Below are 18,952 nucleotides of genomic sequence, written 5' to 3'. Positions count from 1 at the left end.
GTAGGAGTGTGGGTTTAGCACTCCAGGTGATGCGGGTGCCCATGGACCCAGTGGTAGGATTTTCCGGTGGGATAATCCCAAAAGCTTGAGGGTGACTTCCTGCTGAAGTGCTGAAGTAGTCAGCAGGAACCTCCTTAATGCCTTTTGATATTCTTATCTGCTTCCTTCACTTTATCCTCCTCTCCCCAGTCATGGAGGTCCCACCTCAGTACTCTGGGTGCTGCTGGAGAGAAATGGGTTTCTCTGGCTGTAACCCACAAAACTGGGGTAGCTGGGCACTCACTCACAGCTTTCCACCTCCTCCACAGGAGAGGTCACCAATACTTGACAGCTTAGCCCTATGTAGGCATTGCCCTGCATGGGGAAGGGGGCTCTGGGAGAGTTCCTTCCTCTCCACTGTGTACAAACTCTTATCCTTCCCGTCTTAATGGTGTATCTCCCCTCAGGCAGGCTGGACTTGTACAAAATCCTCTTGCTCCTGGGTATCTGAATAGGCCAGTACTCTCCAGGTTTTTCCCCTACTGGAATGAGCAGGGGTGGGGCAGGCTCGCTGACTCCCTTGGGTCTGCAGCCCTTACCATGTCTGTCTGTCTATTTTTGGAAGCACAGGTAGGTGAGAGTCCTCCCAGGTCCCTTGGTGTAGGGTGGTAGGTCCCACAGCTCCCCACGAGGCACTTTTGTTCATGGAGAGATGTCTAATTAATTGCTAAAAAGCGGGGAGAGAAAAGAGCAACATCTTACGTTGCTATGATGCTGACGTCACTCCCTATCAATTCTTAGGTATCGATCTATTACAGAAGGTAATTCTGACATAGAAATTATGTTCTCCAATTTCTGCGATCTTACATGGGTAGTAACCACACCTCTTCTTCACCTGCAATAATTGGTTACTCTTCAGTTTGATCTCTCTCTCCCTCTCCACACGCAAAATATATATATTTTTTAACATCTGGTTTTGGAGTCACACTGAGTGAGCTGTGCTAAGTCAGCAGCTGCAACACCAGCAACAGAATCCTAATGAAACCTATCTCCCAAATAGCTGTGATTTTCACTAGACGAGTCATGATTGCTATTATTTTTGGTGCTCTGAAAGACACTTTTTTTGGTCAGACTTCAATAAGCTATGGAGGAATGGAGGATGAGGACTCTTTTCCTTGCCAACAAGATCTTTTGATATGAGCATCCTGAAATGAATGAAGGGCTGCTGTAGATTAAAGGTGAATACAACTCTTGTTGCACCCCTGGAGGAAGCATTTCTGGGATCCAAGACCTCTGTACCATAGATCCTAGAGTTTGTGATGACAGGAAACACAAATTCCCCTGGTGGGTCACTGGGAGTAGTGTAAGTCGAGCCACTCCTACTTCTACCCCTTGGTGCCTGGACCCCTGTGGTCTACCTGTTGGGAACAGAGCACCATATAACAGTTGTCAATTTAGGAACCTAGTGCCTCAGGTATGCCTTTTTAAAAGACCATTACATTGCCCTATCAGTCCAGCAGCTTCAGTTGGGCAGCATATAACAAGGTCAGTTGACCTCATGGTTCTGCATTCATTGCAGCACTTCCTTTACTGGAAGGTAGATTCCTTGGTCCTTTGTGATGCTATGTGGGCTCCCACGTAGGTTGATCAAACCCTTTGTAAATCCTTCGATAGCAATGTTGGTTGAGGTTATGCAGCCAAGAAACAAAAGCTCATATCCAGAATATGGGTCAATTCTATCAGGATTAATTCACTCCCCTTTCTAAAATGGAAGGGGCCCAAAATTAAATACTTGCCACCAACTGGCTGCTTGGTCTCCTCAAGGGAAGGTGCTGCATCAGGGGCTCAGCATTGGTCTCTGTTATTGGTAGTTAGGACATTTGACACAAGCAGTAGCTAAATCAGCCTTGATGAGTAGGAGTTCATGCTGCTGGGCCCACGTGTAGCCCTCAATCCCTGGATACTCCATTCCAGCTCCCATTGTGTCAACACTGAGGCCAATAACAGAAGCACCATAACACTGTGCTGAGTCATTCTACTTGGCAGTATAGTGTCGCTTCAGATGATTTCTATAGGTAACACGATTCAAAAATCTTCGTATTTTCATGCTTATTCCTATATAGGTCTATCCACATGCCTCTTCCCCAAACCTTGTCCTTGATCTGCCAATCTTTCTCCTTCCAAGACTTTGGCTAACCAACCAAGTCATTAGGTATTGCCTGTGAGTCCTTGGGCCACTTTTATCTTCACATAGAGTGGATGCCCACATATATAACCCAAAGTTCTGCCCACTGGATTTCTCCACACTATTATCTTTCCCTGGAGCTGAAGGAGAGGTAGTGGTCAACAGTAGAGAATGAAATTGGGATCAGGACTTGTGCAGCTTATTTCTGCCCTCTGGCTCCATTCTTTCCCATGTATCACTTGCATCTTACTACAGATTGTTGCTAGTTCTGCCAAACCTTATGATTTTGTGACTTGGACAGATCCCAGCTCAGTTCTGGATGTATGATCACTTCTATGATCAGATGCTTGTCTCAACCAGGGCCCAGGAGTACCCGAGGAACTGTTTTTCAAATTACGTGTAATTTTCCACTACAGGTGGCATTGTCTGACTGCAATGGGGTTTATGTTGTAATTGTTCAACTGGGGCATGCCATAAGCAGCACATGGCATCTTTTGCCATAGCTAACAGCTCTGATATCATTGGGTCTATCAGGGAGTATGGTTCAAGAGGGAGGAACACTTACATTGCAGGCTGGACCTGCTGCAGATCCCTTTCCTGCTCTGGGTCTCACTCAAATCTAGAAGCTGTTTGTATGAATGGGCTGGAATAGTGTTCCCAGTATAAAATATGCTGCCTCTAGAACCTGAAGAGTCCCACCAACCTCTGTGTTTGCTTCTGAGTGGGGGAGCTGTGAAATACAATACTTTGTTTTTTACTTTGAAAGGGATAGGTTGGCATATCCTAGATCATCGGATCCCTAAAAACTTCACTGATGTGGTAGGGCCCTGAATCTTCACAGGGCTTATCTTCCACCCATGGAGGGCATGTATCTTACCAAAGGCTTCGATGTGCTTGCAACTCCTTGTTCATCCAGTTCCAGTAACACAATGTTATCAAAATGTGGACCAATGTGATAGTATATCCAGGTGACCCAGATCCTTTCTGACTATGTTATGTTCTGAGGGCAAGTTAATATCCATAGTACACAGCTGTGTATCCATAATGTGAACTTTCTGGTCCTCCCACCTAACAGGGATGGAAGAGAAGGCATTTAGCAGATCAATGGCCATATACCATCTATCTGAGGCCTTGTTCATCTTCTCTAACAAAGATACCACATCTGGTACAACACCTACAATTAGAGCTACAACTTGGTCCAGTTTGCAGTAGTCCACTGTCATCCTCCAGGATCCACCTGTAGGGAACTGGTCAATAACTGGGTATGTGATGGAGGCCACCATTTTAAAATCTTTTAGGTCTTTAAGTGTCGTACTAATCTCTCTCCTCCCCAAGACGCAGTATCGTTATTTATTTCCTATCTTGGCTGTGAGTATGGGGGCAATTGCAAAGCTTCCACTTATGTCTTTCTTTCTATAATAGCTCTTATGCCACAGATAACTGTCCATGCCAGTTATATTCGGGGATGGGGAAAAATGACCAATAGGTGGATTTGCAGACCTGGCAGACTCACTATGAGCTATACCTGGGCCAGGACTAAATTTATTACCTAGCCCCCATATGCTCCCACTGTAATGGGGGCAGGGACCAAATGATGATATTTGGTCCCTAGTTATCAGTGTCAGCTTGGAAACTGTGCCTCAAAATCCTCAAAACATTGGGTATTTTCCATTTCCCAGTGTATGGTTATCCAAGTAAGTAAGTCCCTTTAAGGAAGTAGTTGAAAAATCATTAATATTATGCACTTGCCATGGTGTGCAGGGTCCTTCCTCCTGGGGATTTGGTCCTTCTGTCAATCAATGAGTTCTGGGTCTGAGAACTGGCTCAGGACCAGAAACTGGAACAAAAGTAATGACTTTATTGTGGTGGCTGCTCTCAACCTCCTGATCATCCATTTTTTAGTTCTTTAGATTATCTAGATTGGGCAATGCCCTTACTGTCTGACCATCTACCTTGTACCTACGGAAGCTTCGTTCCATTAACCATCTCTATAGCTCTCTGTGGATCAGGATCTTTGGTTGGCACGCTGACCCTGCAGTTCATTAAGATAATTAACCCACTATGCACCTCCTGGTTAAGTGTCACAACCTGGCATCTATTATTTCACGATCTCATCATTCCCACTGTTATCAGGGCACCCAGCTCTGTGGAAGCATTTCCTACTATAAGTCCTGGCCTTCAGAAGACAGCCACTACCATGTTTCTAAATGATGCCAGTGTCCCTATAAACAGTGACATATTCCTTATTGCTTTGGTAAATGGAGGAACTTCCAGGCTGTCTTGCCTTACACAGTATATTCACTTCAGCCCACACACTTCTCTAAGGTTTGTAATCTCTTCTTCCCCTTGTCTGCTTGGATGTTCTGTTATACTTCACTTAGCTGGGCCAAGTGTAGTGGCTCAGCCTTTCTCAAAGCTTCCAAGAACTACCCTAGCAGTGTATCAGCACTGTCTCCTCAGGTCCCTGCCAGAGTGTTAAATGTTCTATCATTGGAGAGCTTACATATAAAACACTCTCCCTCATCCAGCTTTATGTTCCTTCCCCCTTAAGCCAGAACCCTCAGGATCCAGGCCCAAATATACTCTCTTGGCTCTTCCAGGTTTATTCTGGCAAGGTTCTGCAACAACTTTGGCAGCCCTAGCATTTCCCTGGCCCAGTTATGTTGTGTCTCGACCCGACTGGCTTGGTGATCAGAGCAGGTGAGGCAAATCCTGAGGAGGGTGCCTGTTAACCTGCAAGGCAGAAGCTTCTGCATCCTCTCCAAGCAAGGAGGAGGAAGGGAGTGAGTGGTAGCTTAATGGGAAGAAGTGGGCTACTTCTGTAGGTCCGTATCCAAGATTTTTGTCCCTGACCTTGGCTTAGCAGACATGATGAGGCTGGAATCCAATCTTCTCTTGAACTTTGCCAATCTTACAGTTAAGGCCTGGGACTGATCCTCAGCTTTTTCTGTCCTCCAGCTGCAAGAGATGAAAGTCTTTTTATACATTGTTAAGCAGCCCTTCTGGCCTTCATACATAGCCTTTAATTGGTAATTAATCACCCTCAGCATTTCTCTAATGGAATGAATGCCTACAAGAACAGCCATCCAATTCCATACTCTTCATAATTACTAGTTCTCTTATATTTCTCAAATGCCTGAGACACTGTCCCTACCAAGGCATTCCCAGTTGACCATCAGTGAGAGTTTCAACAATTACACTGCTATGGCATGCTAGTGGCGAACCATGCTCCATCTGCCACCGGTAACATGGTCTTCTGTTGCCAGCCTGCCAGAGGGTGGTCCAGCTCCAAAATCTCATTTTGGAATCTACTTCCTCAGACCATTCTTGGCTCTAACTGTCTTAGATGGGCTTCCCTGAAAACCAGACTGAGATAGTGATTTGGATGCAAGCTAATCACTGTGATACGCCCTTGGGATCAAAACCTGAAATCTAAAGGAAGTAGGATGAGGCAGAGGGAAGAGTTAAACTGCAATGCAGTCATGACAAAGGCCTTAGCCGATCCCATGGGTAGCACTGGAGCTGGGATGGCCTTTCCGAGTTGTCCTGCCTTCGCCAAGTGGGTTGGGCTTTTATAAATTGGATGTAGGATGTCTTTGGAGAGGAGTCGTGACTTCAGGTGAAGTAGCTCCCTTCAGCTGGTGGCAATTCTCCGCAACTCAGCTGAGTGCTCTTAGCCACCAACACTGCCAGCAGCTGAGGAAATGAGTGCTTCAGTCCTAAAGGATGCATGCCAGAGCATCCACTACAGGCACCGAGGCACCTTCTCCTCTGCTTTACCCCAGAGTCCACATGCACAGCCTCGGAATTTTAAAATATCACCAATACCAGGATTACAGAAAACAATTTAATTTGGGGGGTGGGCAGGGAAGGTCTTTTTGTCTTTAGTGGTGTATAGTCAAGAGTTTTAAAGTCATGTGAAGCAGTTCACCTTTGGGTGATTATGCCACCAACTCATCACATAGTTCAATTTATCTGCTTTGCTTTTAATTTTTAGGGGTTACTTTTTTAAAATTTAAGTTCGATTACTAATTACTTAAAATAGTTACAGGGTTTCAAAACAAGGTACATTCCAAGAAGTCTACCTTCTATCCCCACACTTCTGCCCTGTTTCCTCCTTCTCACTATATATGTATGTTGTATATACGTGTGTGTATGTATGTGTGTATATATATATGGCTTATCCTTTCATTTAGAAGCACACACAACACACACACCACTCACTCTCCCTTTTTCTTAGATAACTGGTAGCATACTGTGATGGTTAATTTTGTGTGTCAACTTGACTGGGGCATGTGGGTGCCCAGACATTTGGTCAAACATTCTGGGTGTTTCTGTGAGGGTGTTTTTGGTTGGGAGTAACATTTAAATCAGTAAACTGAGTAAAGCAGATTGCCCTCCCTAATGTGGATGGGCCTCACCCAATCAGTTGAAGGCATGAATAGAATTAAAAGGCTGACCTCTGTCCAAGTATGAGAAATTCCTCCTGCCTGACTGCCTTCAAGCTAGGACATTGGCACTTTCCTGCCTTCAGACTTTGAGTTTTATAATAAATCTCTTATTTAAACAAATCACCAACTTGATTTTATTTAAAAAGATTTATTATAAGGAATGTGCCCATGTGATTACGGAAGCTTATAAGTCTCAAGGTCTGCAGGGTGAGTTGACAAGCTGGAGACCCAGAGAGCCTAAGGTGGAGTTCTAGTCCAAATCTGAAGGCTGGAAAACCAGGAGAGCTGATGGTATAGTTCCAGCCTGAAGGCTGGCAGGCTTGATACACAGGATGAACCCATGTTTCAGTTCAAGACTGAAGGCAGGAAAAAGCCAACATCCCAGTTGGAAGGCAGGCAGGCAGGAGGAATTCTTTCTTACTTGGATGAGGGTCAGCTCTTTTATTCTATGCAGGCCTTCAACTGATTGGACGAGGCCCACCCACATTAAGAAGGGCAATCTGCTTGACTCAGTCTACTGAGTTAAATGTCAATCTCATTACACACACACACACACACACACACACACACATTACTGGTTCTGGAGAACCCTGACTAATACACACACCATCAATATACTTTTTTCCATCTTGATTTTTGTTCATGTAACATTATATTCTAGGGATCAATTTTCAGCAATATAGAGAGATATTTTTCATTTTGATACCTTCATAGGACTCCATAATGTGGATGTAATCCAGCTTTTCAACCAATCTCCTTCTAATGGACATTTGGGTCATTCCAGTCTTTTGCTATTACAACTAGTGTGGTAGTTACAATAATTTATTCAACCATTTCCTTACTGGTGGGCATTTAAGATATCTCCAGTTTATTATTATTTTGCTTTAAAAAGTTGATGAAATAATTACCTTTGTATATAAAGATATCCAGGAATGCTAAGAGAATAGAGAGTTCCCAAAGTGAGTCACAGGGTATGTATGATATGTGTATTTTTGATTTTTAAAAATTTTCACAGAACTTGGCATATTCTTTTTTAAGTTACAGTAAATTACATTCCCACGAGCAATGTATGACATTTCTCATTCCTCACATCCTCTCCAACACTGGATACTGTCACCCCTTCTAATTTTTGCTAATATGACAGGTGAAAATAAAATCTAATTGTCCTTTAAACTTGCATTCCCTGGCTACTAGTGAGATTAAGGATCTCTACATATTTAGCAGTCACTGAGATTTAGTTTTCTATGACTTGCCTACTTCTGTCATTTGCACATGACTGGGTTTTCTTTTTCATACTAGAATATAGTAAAAGATGAAACCCTTTTGACTATTTCTTGAGGTTAAAGTATGATCCGGCCCAGAAGTTTCCCTAATTTTGGTACATTCTAACCAAATCAAAACTTAAATCTTTCCATAATCCACCCCCACCCCCCAAAAAAAGGGAAAAGAGAAAAGTGTGGTACTGCATATATGTCCATGAGGACAGGGACTTGTTCACCTGGCACATTCAAATGACTGAAGACCAGGGACCTCCCTGCATGTTCTGCTTTGCATAACCTTCCTCTAGGACTTTTATACATCTCTGAACTGATGGAAATCCCAATAATCACAGACTGAGTTTCCTGTTGCCTCAGTAGGATGGGGCTTAGAGTCAGATTAATTTTATTTAGAAAAAATAGTGACTTTTCTTACACCCCAGAGCTTGGAGTAAAATTCATACATGCCACACATCTAAGGAAATGTTTCAAAAAATAATATTTGGGGAGGGAGGACTAGAACTAGAAGGAAAACCTTAGTCTAACTGGAAGAAGAATCCCACTCATGGATCCCAAGATAAGATTAAATAAGAAAATGTGGGCAAATTATGAGAAACCAGAATATGAGAGTATTAGGACTTAAGAAAGTTTTGACTTCGGGATGAAACAAGTGGGGCCCCAAAGGGTTTTTTTTTTTTAAATTAATTTATTTATTTATTTTTGGCTGTGTTGGGTCTTCGTTTCTGTGCGAGGGCTTTCTCTAGTTGCGGCAAGCGGGGGCCACTCTTCATCGCGGTACGCGGGCCTCTCACTATCGTGGCCTCTCTTGTTGCGGAGCACAGGCTCCAGACGCGCAGGCTCAGTAGTTGTGGCTCACGGGCCTAGCTGCTCCGCGGCATGTGGGATCTTCCCAGACCAGGGCTCGAACCTGTGTCCCCTGCATTAGCAGGCAGATTCTCAACCACTGCGCCACCAGGGAAGCCCCCCAAAGGGTTTTGTGTTCAAAACCAACAAAGTATTTGCTATGAAATTATTTTTCATCATCTCAGCAAGAAGGGATCAGATGCAAGACTTAAACCTATGTGTATAAAACGGATTTTGCAATTTCTCAATATGGATTTTAGAAAAAGATTTGTCATCTCCCACTCCAGATCTCATCCTACACAATATACTATGAGATACACTACTCTTGACTTGTGAAATAATTGAGTTTTAGAATAATGAGGTTCTGAATATTAAAAATATAAGTATAAATTAAATAAATCAACATTAACAGCTGCTTAACAGTGATAAAATATACTTTTATTTACTTCGTTGAGTCAGAGGGTCGTAAAAAAAATTATTGCTAAAGTAGATACCAGGCAAACAGAACGGTGCTTTAGAAGTCCAGTTACCTTGGAGTTTATTTAAACTAAGAGAAAAAGGTCATAATGTTTTCATGCAATACATACTTCGTTCTTTAAATAACAATTCTGACAAATAACAGAAAGAATTAAGGAATGTTGTATTTGTGATCCATATAAAACACCAACATTTTGGGTTATACATAATTTAAAGAAATGTCCCAAACACTTTTCAAAATACTGTAGTAGCCAATACATAGAGGCATGCCTTAGGTGGCCATAGGAATGCAGTTTAGAAAATAAAGGAAAAAATCACACTGTAACTACTCAATTTCTTCAAAAATCACTGAGCAAGAAAAGCAACAATGAACTTCCATACTGATTTTACATAACTTCTATACAGTACCTTGACTTAAATCCAAGAGCAAAAGTTAAGACTCTCCTCCTCTATTTTTGGTAAACAACTGCATGGTAAACTTAGATGACTTTTCCCCCGGATTTTACCTGGGAGTGGCCTTTTAAATTTTTTATTTAAAAGAGGGCAGGTTTGGCACTTTTATACTGATGTCACCAATGTTAATATTTCTTGGGATCTCAGGAAGATTCATATTCTTTACAGCTGATACAGCACGGGCTGGAGCTCCCGCTAAGCCAGCCTGTATACAGAAGCAAATAAAAGAAAAAGAAAATGTACAGCTCAGGTGTAGCCCATCAAAAAACACTAAAACTGGAGGACAATGATAAAAGAGTTTCATATAACAAGCTTAGAGACCAGATGGTAGTTTGAATTGGTATGGAATGGTTACTTTGAAATACTAATCTATAAAGAGAAAACAGTTGACACCTTAAAAAAATACAGTGAATACATGCAATGATAACAATGTAAAGATTTAAATACAAATTAACCTGTACTACGGAAACATCACACACAATATTCAAATGACAAAGCTAGATCTTCACCTATATTTTGATTTAACTGACTTATGATATAAGCATTAAAGCATATTTTACATTAGTTTCCTTATTAGACATCTCTTGCAACAACTGTGATAGATTTTGGGTTTTTGCTTTTCAACTGTCATTTATTATTAATATATGCTGTGAAATAAAAACTGAAAGTAATAAATCATGTTCGTTTAGTTTCTTAGGGCTAAACCCTTAAAACATTTCAAAACAATAAAGTTTTTAAAAATTATTTTTTAAAACTGTAGAGGCTCTTCTAAACTTTTCTAGGAAAGTTCTAGGACATTAAAAAAAAAAAAATCAGGCTTTTAAAGTGAAGCCTCAGGACTTCCCTGGCGGTCCAGTGGTTAAGACTTTGCTTTCCAATGCAGGGGGTGCGGGTTTGATCCCTGGTCGGGGAGCTAAGATCCCACATGCCTCGCAGCCAAAAAACCAAAACATAAAACAGAAGCAATATTGTAACAAATTCAATAAAGATTTAAAAAAAAAATAAAGTGAAGCCTCAATCCAAAGAGAACGGTTCTGCCTAAAAATGAAACTGCAATAAGAGGATCAATCCAACCCTTCAATGAATTAGTAAAAATATAATGATCAAAAATATTTTGTCATATAAAGTAGATTCAACATATGTTCAGTTTACAATATACAAATTTAGAGAAAGAACAGCATAAATGCAAAAGGTAGGATATATATAAATAAATGAATTCTAAAATTTCCAATACCATTAGTGTACAATATTTGGCTTTCATCTTAGTTGGAAAATTTATAATTTGTGAAATAATTTTGAGAGAAAATATGCTTAAAAATAAAAGAAAAATGCATATATATCACTTTTCTCAAATAGCTACATCAACAGTCTTCATATTTTTACGATTTAATTTATATACCAATTAGATTTCATCAATTTTTATTCAGGTTATGTAATAAAGCCAACAAACACATGTGAATTCAGTGTCATACATTATCTTGCACAAAAGCAATTAAGTAACAAAAACAAATCTTCTACTTTGCTTAGATTACATATATGAGACAGTGTCCATGTAATCAGAAAGATTAGTTTTAATGTCCCTTTTTGTAATTTAGTTTTTTTCCCTCATGTAATCCTACCTCTTTCGTTAATTAAAAATATAATAATAATAAAGCTGTTACCTGAGAAAAATCTTGAGTGATACAAAATAGGCCAGTGTAAACTATTTGCTGAATAAAGGATACAAACATTGTTAAGCAATGAAATAAAAGCCATGGATTATCAAGTTAGAATTGGAAATAATAGAAAAATCAGTAAAATAGTATTTAATAATATATATGGTCCACACAGGCAATGATAAGGGTGATATGGATGAAAAACTCCATACCCAATTAAAGACTGAATAGGGTTGGAGAATTCAATTTTTATATTTTAATGGAGTGTAGTTGTTTTTGATGTATAACTAAAAATTTGATTGACCTCTACATTTATACCTACCTGAAGCAATGCAGTTTTTGTTATACCCCACCTCTCTCCAACTGCCCCCAAAAAGATGTTGGAGATATAGATGAATATTATTTAGGGTAGCATGAATCATATTCAAAAGGATCTTTAACTTGATGTTTTCAAGTTCAGTGTTTAGCTACCAAAATTTAGAATGGTTTAGAATCAGAGAAGACTCTAATTCAAAGAGCTTCCTTTTGCTAGGAAGTATGTTGTTTGCCAAGGGAACAAAAATTATTTTACAAACTTATAGACAACCTGGAACTAAGTATCATTTTTCCAGTAGAAGGATTTTATAATTTTTCTAACTAAAAAATCAATTTGCCACTATTTCTACTTTGGAATTTCTATACAGGGTGCTAATTATGAGTAGGCTATAGAAAAGTAATGACAAGGTATTTAACTATAAACATTTTAAAAGGCATGAATTATTAGAGGATTTTATTATTGAGAAAAAGAGAGAAAAGGTAGGGTGTATATGTGTGTGTCCGTCTGTCTGTTTTACTGCATGCTATGGTTAACATAAGTAGTAAAAATACTTTTTTTAGTATAAAATGTCATTGTCAAGAAGCCTTCTTTTCCATAATACCCTGTACCATGAGCAGCTAAACTAAAGAATAAAACTTCATCCTGTTAAATTTCATTAGATTAAGTCGTTTCTTTGTGACCACAGATGGTGTTGACTGTTAGCTGCTAATGAGAATACATAAAGTCAATATAGCAATTGATTTCAATAGCATACATGTGCCAAATTCATATTATGTAAAACCAAAAGAAGTTTCTAAGTCAACAAACTACAATTTCTCTAAACATAAGCAGCAAGCCATAGACATGCAAAGGATGGTAACTACTCAGAACACGCAAATGAATTAAGAGAATCAAATTATTTCTCAAGCATGTTCAATACTTTTGTGTAGTATGTCACAAATTTAAATGATAGGAAATTTAAAAATTGTAATGCGTACTTCAATTAAGTTTTAATTAAACTAACATTTTAAGAAATCAGATTCTGTAGAATATAAAATGTAAAGAAAAATATGAGAAGGACTGTTGATCGCTACTCAGATGCTTACATGAGCTGTCAATGTTTATATACAAAAACTCAGGGCTTAAAAAAAAAACACTTCATGTCACTCAGGTAGTTAACACCAGAACTGCTATAAAACACATTTCAGTTTCAGACTTCCATGAACGTGAAGTCTGAAACATTTTTATTAAAGAATAAAATGTAAAAGAGGTAATTTGCCATTAGGAAATCAGTTTGCCAACACAAAGGTATAAAGGAATTCTCATCTTAGTTAAGATTTTTTTTTTAGTAAGGTATACTCAAAACAAGATAACTTTTATTAAACACAATTTTTTTGAACACTAAAATTTACAGAAATTAAGTTTACCTGACTTGTTAGTGGTATGTACAATTGAAAATGTAAAAATAAGATACTTCTGACAGTACAGCATAGTTCTTACAGATTTAAGATTACACAGTTGACATAAAGCAGAAATAAAGAGAATGAAACCCTACTGGAGAAATAACTTGTTTCCATCTATGTTGTTATACTCAAGCACCACCATGGCAGGTAAACTGCAGCAACTCCACTAACAAAAACAAATACATGAATCCAAAGCAGTTAAGAGTATGAATCGGATGGAAGAATGAAGTACAGTATATAAAAGAATGGTCATGTTTTCTCTCCCATGAGATTAAATAAATTAACAGAATTAAGAGAAAGAAAACAAAATGAAGTCTGCAAGTATACCAAAATGAGGCCAAACAGAAGACTTATACAGACATACTCTCAGAAATTTCAAGCACTTGAATCACAAAGATAGTAATGGATGGATATGATTTGTTTTTGATTTTGTTTTTAAATTGCCAGACCCAAAAATAAACAAAATATGTGCAAGCAAAACTGAAAAAGCAGCATTGCTAAAATATATTTCAAAGAATCTGAAGACTCCCTTTTCCTCATGCAGTAAGCAATTAGCTTTCTCCAAGGGAAAAGGAAAGAACCTAGATATTTACTTCATCTAACACATAAAATATCCTACCATCTTAAAACATTTTTTCAAGCTTGATATATAGCATAATAAGATGGTAGTTGAAATAATTTGTACATACTAAAACCTTTACCCACCCATCCTGCTGGAAGTTGCTATATGCACATTCATAATTTTGACCTAACAGCAAAGTGAAAGAACATCAACATTAATAAACACAGTATTAAATGGTTTCAGACTCAAAATCATTAACAAAATAATGGCAGATTTTGAAAGCATGCTTTGAGCAGAATAGAAAATGTCAATATTTTAATTTCTGAATTTAAGACAGAATAACTTTTAAACTGGGGACAGGCTTGCTCTTTGCTTTAAAGGCAGTGCTTTAATACTGCAATTATAAACAGATTAGAAATGCTGATGACGGTCCTCTAGTAAGCAAGAACTATGGCATTTTATGAAAATTTTTACCAAAATGAGAATATTTTAAAATTTTTAAACCTTTCAGTACTAGTCATTTTATGTAATCTTAAATTATAGTTTTAATTTCTAGCATAGGATTTACCTGTGTGAAATAAATATAGCAGACTGATGTCATTTATGGATTTAATATAAATAGTTTTGACCCTCACAAGTGACCTCAAGGGTCCTCATCATAATTTTGAATAAGAGAGTAACTGTGCATGTCAAAGTAGAGGGGCAGAACCAACTCACAAGCTGACTTTCCAACATCTGTATCTTAGGTCCGCTTTTCTTGTTCTCTATTCTTTGAAAATAGATACTTGATTAAAAAAAAAAAGCAAATTACTAGTTCTAGTGATGGAAGTTATAAGACCTAAGTGATTGATGGTTCTTTGGTAGAAAAAGCAATTTAACATAAATTAAAGACTGGAACATAGAAACTGGCAGTGACTGAGATCAATGGACTAAATGAGACCATTACATATTTTCCATTCCCAGGATAAAGTAATACAGATCCAGGGTCCAAAAGTGGTGTCCCTAGCTTCATAATACATAGCCCACTAACTCGGGATAAGAAATTGTAAAGCTACATGTATGTTGCTGCTTCTTAAACACATCCAGAAAGTAGTAATTTAGTGTCTAAAAAGCAATGCCAAATTCCCAGTGGCATTTTTCTAATTACTAAAGTGGTTAATCTAGCTTGTTAAGTTTACACATTTTTTCCCTGCATGGCACTCAATAAACTATTTTCATTTTGAAATTTTTAAATGGAAGTATATGAACATTTTCATTTTCTTGTAATGGCTTTGTACAAAAAAGTTGTTCATCACCATCTCTACATGGAAATGTTTAAAGAGTAATTCACACAGGTAACTTATGGTGTGAAAAATGCACAGGAACTAGCAGAGAAAATTTAGTTTTGTAGGGCTAGGAGTCTATTTAAAACATTTCCAGTTTTTGCCAATATGCTTTGCAAAAATTTTCAGGGTTTACAATACCTTATTGAGTCTTACTATGATATGTTTGGATATCAGAAGGTTGCTACAGTGAAAATCCATTTTATTTTGGTCAATATACTTAATTCCATGTTTTAGAGTATTTATTTCTATTTTAGAAGATTTCTGATCTTACTTTTTGTTGGCTACTTCTAATATTCACCTGTTAGTCAAAACTGCAAAAGCAATTGTTAAGACTTTGGAACTGAAAACCATTAGGTGGGGGGAAGGGGACTATTTAACAGTCACTGTTCTAAGCCTTTACTGGTTCCCACTTTGTATGCTAATCTCTAAAGGTTCAGCTTTTGGTTTTTAAATTCACAGCTTCCAAAACCCAGCATGCAATTTTATGTTAGAATCCTAATTTAGAAACGTGGGGAAAAAAAATCTGTGGGAGTTAAATTAAGGTTCTGCCATATGATGCTCAAAATAAACTCTGATTTACATACAAAGTAAATTGTCATTTCTACAAATGTAATTTGTCAGTTAAATGACAATGTTTAAAAAAAAAAGAACAAAAAAATTTAAACTTTCCTTTTACAATGCAGGCAGACAAAACAGAACAAACATGACATCAATGATATACTAGTAAAATACACTAAGTCCAATAAAAGATGAATAAACTACAAGGAGAAACTAGAATGGAAAATAGGCTACAGGGACTATATGGGTTCATTAACACAAAGAATTTTTGAGTCTGGCCTAAATAATTAATTGCCTTTGACATCATTTTGCTTTCCCTTTGTTAAAGTACATTTTTCTCAAAGTCAGCAATACCTTGTCTACCTGTCCTGTCTGGGAGATTGAAAGATAAAGGTCTGTAAGAGAGAAGAATGGAAAGAGCTAGAAAGATCAGGATGTTCGGAAAAAAGAGGACTGACTTTTAAAAAGTAGTGACTAAATTCAGACCCATTTATTCATCTTGAAAATCACATGAAATACATAAAAGCTAACAAGTCTCCCCAACCCCACCCCTCTACCTCCACCCCCAGGGAGTCCTTTTACTCCTAGGCAGATTCCTGAGTGCCTCTTACACTTCCCCCAAATCCCACCAACCTCCCAGCTTAAACCCTCCTTTCCCAAGATCCCAATGTTATAGTAAACCATTTATCTATCAAAGCAGGATAGATGAAAATATATTCAGAGCATATCTTTGCTTCTTATCTCTTTAAAGATCTGGGTGATCTTTGCTTCTACCTGTCTAGGTAATGGGAATTAAACTGGTTCACTTTTGACTGTTACCGGAAATATACTACTTTTAAGATAAAATAATAAAATCTTTGATTTCTGACAAAGTAAAGGCAACTCGATACATCCATGTTATATTTTAAAAGCTGTATCTTAATTATATCTAGGCTTTTTAAAAGATAAATGATATTCTAAACATTACTTAAATTAATTTTTAAAACATGATAAACAGGTCTTTTCATCAATCATGGTATTCTGAACTTTAAGATTTGCTTTGTAACTTTTTGCTTACATAATACATTTTAACTAAAATTTTGTAAGAGTAAGATTAATAAAAGCTTATAGCTTGCTCTCAAATAATTTTGGATTATTCTGCAGTCATATATTTGGTAGATATAACCAGTTTAAATAACATGGAAAAGGAACCTATATGAAAACTTTTGACATTTCACTGCACCTGGAATAAAGCTGGTAGCCTTCCCAACATACTTAAAATATATGAAAATTACTGAAAAATTACACAAAGTCAACATTATTTCAACACAATTTCTTAAAGTATGATCAGAACTATATGGCTTCACCGTGACTCAAAATCCTACTTTATGAGGAAAATATTAGCAGACATCACATATAGAGAAACACTTGATAAACATATGTTAGTTTATCCACCAGATTTAAAACATACTTTTTTTGTAAAGGAGAAAAAGAAAAACTAATTTGGTAGCAGATAGCAATTGATTATACATGTTAAAAGACAATCAATGGATGAAAAACAAATATTCACCAGTATTCGAAACCATTTTAAATAGCATGTTTCTGTTAAAGGACTTTAAGTTATAATGTTCTTATAACTATTTCCACTGAAAATGTAAATTCTGTATTTTACTGCTCTTTATAGATAAAAAAAAACTGGCTCACTAACAAAGTTTTACTGGACAATCAAAAAGCAAATATCCATTATGTAATTATTACAGGTCCTTCATGACTTCTGTCAATATTATATACAGCAAACTAAGGAGGAAAAGGGGGTCAGGCGGGAGGAAGGGCACCACCAATGGAAAGGAGTTAAATACCTGGAAATGTGATAATTCCAGACAAGAGGTCGATAAATTTTTACAGATGATTACACGGAATTCACAAATTACCACATATCCACTCATTTTAGACTAATTATTAATGGATTGTATCACTGTCTGTCTCTTGGCATTTAAAATCTATATCCATACAGTTTTGTAAAGCAAGGTTTAACAGACATAAATTTCAGGTTATCATTTTAAGACTTTAAAAACTATAGCTTAGAGTTTATGGTAAACCTTTTGCCATATTGAACAATACACTGCAAGCCAACTCTACTAAATAATATTCTTAGCCCTTTTCCTTGTCCTAAAACAAAATTTTCTCTATTAATCTAGTTTGTTTTCCCTTTTCAAAAACCAGTATTTTAAAAATTGGCTGTAGAACATACAAAATATATACAATTACTTAAGAAGAGTCATAATTTTAAGCTCTTCCCCATTACAACCCTCTCCTTTGGGAAACCAAGAAGGATGATAACTTGAGATAAGGAGAAATGAAGGACTATTTTAATTTAAAACAGAACATTGGAAAATGTTTTTATACAAAACTTCAACTGTTTCTAATCCTCAGATTTCAGATTTATCCACCATCCTGTGTTTCATTCCATTCCAATGAGCATAGCATTTTAAGCTGATCCTTTGAAGAGCCAACAAGATAAAAATTCTTCAGAACTCACCTGTTGTAAATTAATGCTAGCATATTTTTAATATCTTTCTGCTTTTATAGTAATATTTACTTTAGATCAACCAAATAACTGTACTAATAATTATAAATAAAATTAGTTTTCTGCATTATGACTATAAATATCAAAGGTAAGAGTACCCTCAAACATGTATAGTATTGAATGAGATATCAAGACTATTCATCTTTCTAAATTTCTGTATAGCAATAAGAAACAACCAAAATTATGTAAACTTGAGTGGCCCAGCTACAACGCCTGTTACTGATATTTCAACCTTGTTACTGAGGGAAGAGTCATACAATTCTAAAGTAGAGTTTTACAAAAGGCTAAACTGCTGGTTGGTCCTCATTCACTCAGTTTAGCAGCACAAAGTGAGCTGTATATAACTAACCAAATCTTTCTCTTCTAGAATGCAATAAAAGCCACGAATACATGTATCATTATATGGAATGTATGATTTAGCTAACTTGTCAGTGACCTTTGGGAAGGATCCCGAATTTAAAGATTAGAGCATTGAATTTCTTTTTTCAATGTGCACTCAGGCCTACTAAGCAGCCATTATAACATTACTTCCTTATGAGAATTCCATTTTCTCTCCTTTCCTTTTACAGAAATAGTTTTATAAAACACTAAATTTATATATCTTTAGAAAACCAGTTCTAAGACTTCATTGATAATTAATGACTAAGGTTTAATAACAAATATTGATTCCATTATTCATAATTTCTTTTTTAAGCAACAAGAATTGGGAATTTTATTCATTACCCAAAGCAATTACGACTGTGGCTAAAAGAATACACAAAACTATTTGGTGGAGAGTGGTCACAGAACATTTAACATACTAAAATGTGTATATTCCACTTCTTTTTAAAATTGAATAAGCATACCAGCTGTACCTAAAGGGT

At 37.1% G+C, this 18,952-nt stretch overlaps 1 protein-coding gene across 5 annotated transcripts in view; it reads right to left on the bottom strand.

Moving 5' to 3' along the window:
* The window catches only part of AP3S1 (adaptor related protein complex 3 subunit sigma 1), a 96,996-nt gene that overhangs the window by 12,435 nt on the left and 65,609 nt on the right, over positions 1-18,952 (bottom strand). For 2 of the 5 annotated variants that reach the window (XM_061188064.1, XM_061188066.1), the window contains one exon: positions 9,167-9,870. In XM_061188064.1, coding sequence (XP_061044047.1) covers positions 9,742-9,870 — 129 coding nt within the window. In that variant the 3' untranslated portion in view covers positions 9,167-9,741. Of the gene's footprint in view, positions 1-3,174; positions 3,233-4,949; positions 5,123-9,166; positions 9,871-18,952 lie in introns of those variants that run through there. The other 3 variants (XR_009700757.1, XR_009700756.1, XM_061188065.1) reach the window with 3 other exon arrangements.

The sequence above is a fragment of the Eubalaena glacialis genome, chromosome 4 (assembly GCF_028564815.1).
Source record: "Eubalaena glacialis isolate mEubGla1 chromosome 4, mEubGla1.1.hap2.+ XY, whole genome shotgun sequence".
Lineage (NCBI taxonomy): Eukaryota > Metazoa > Chordata > Mammalia > Artiodactyla > Balaenidae > Eubalaena > Eubalaena glacialis.
The sequence above is the reverse complement of the archived record's forward strand: the minus strand, read 5'-3'. Positions and strand labels throughout refer to the sequence as shown.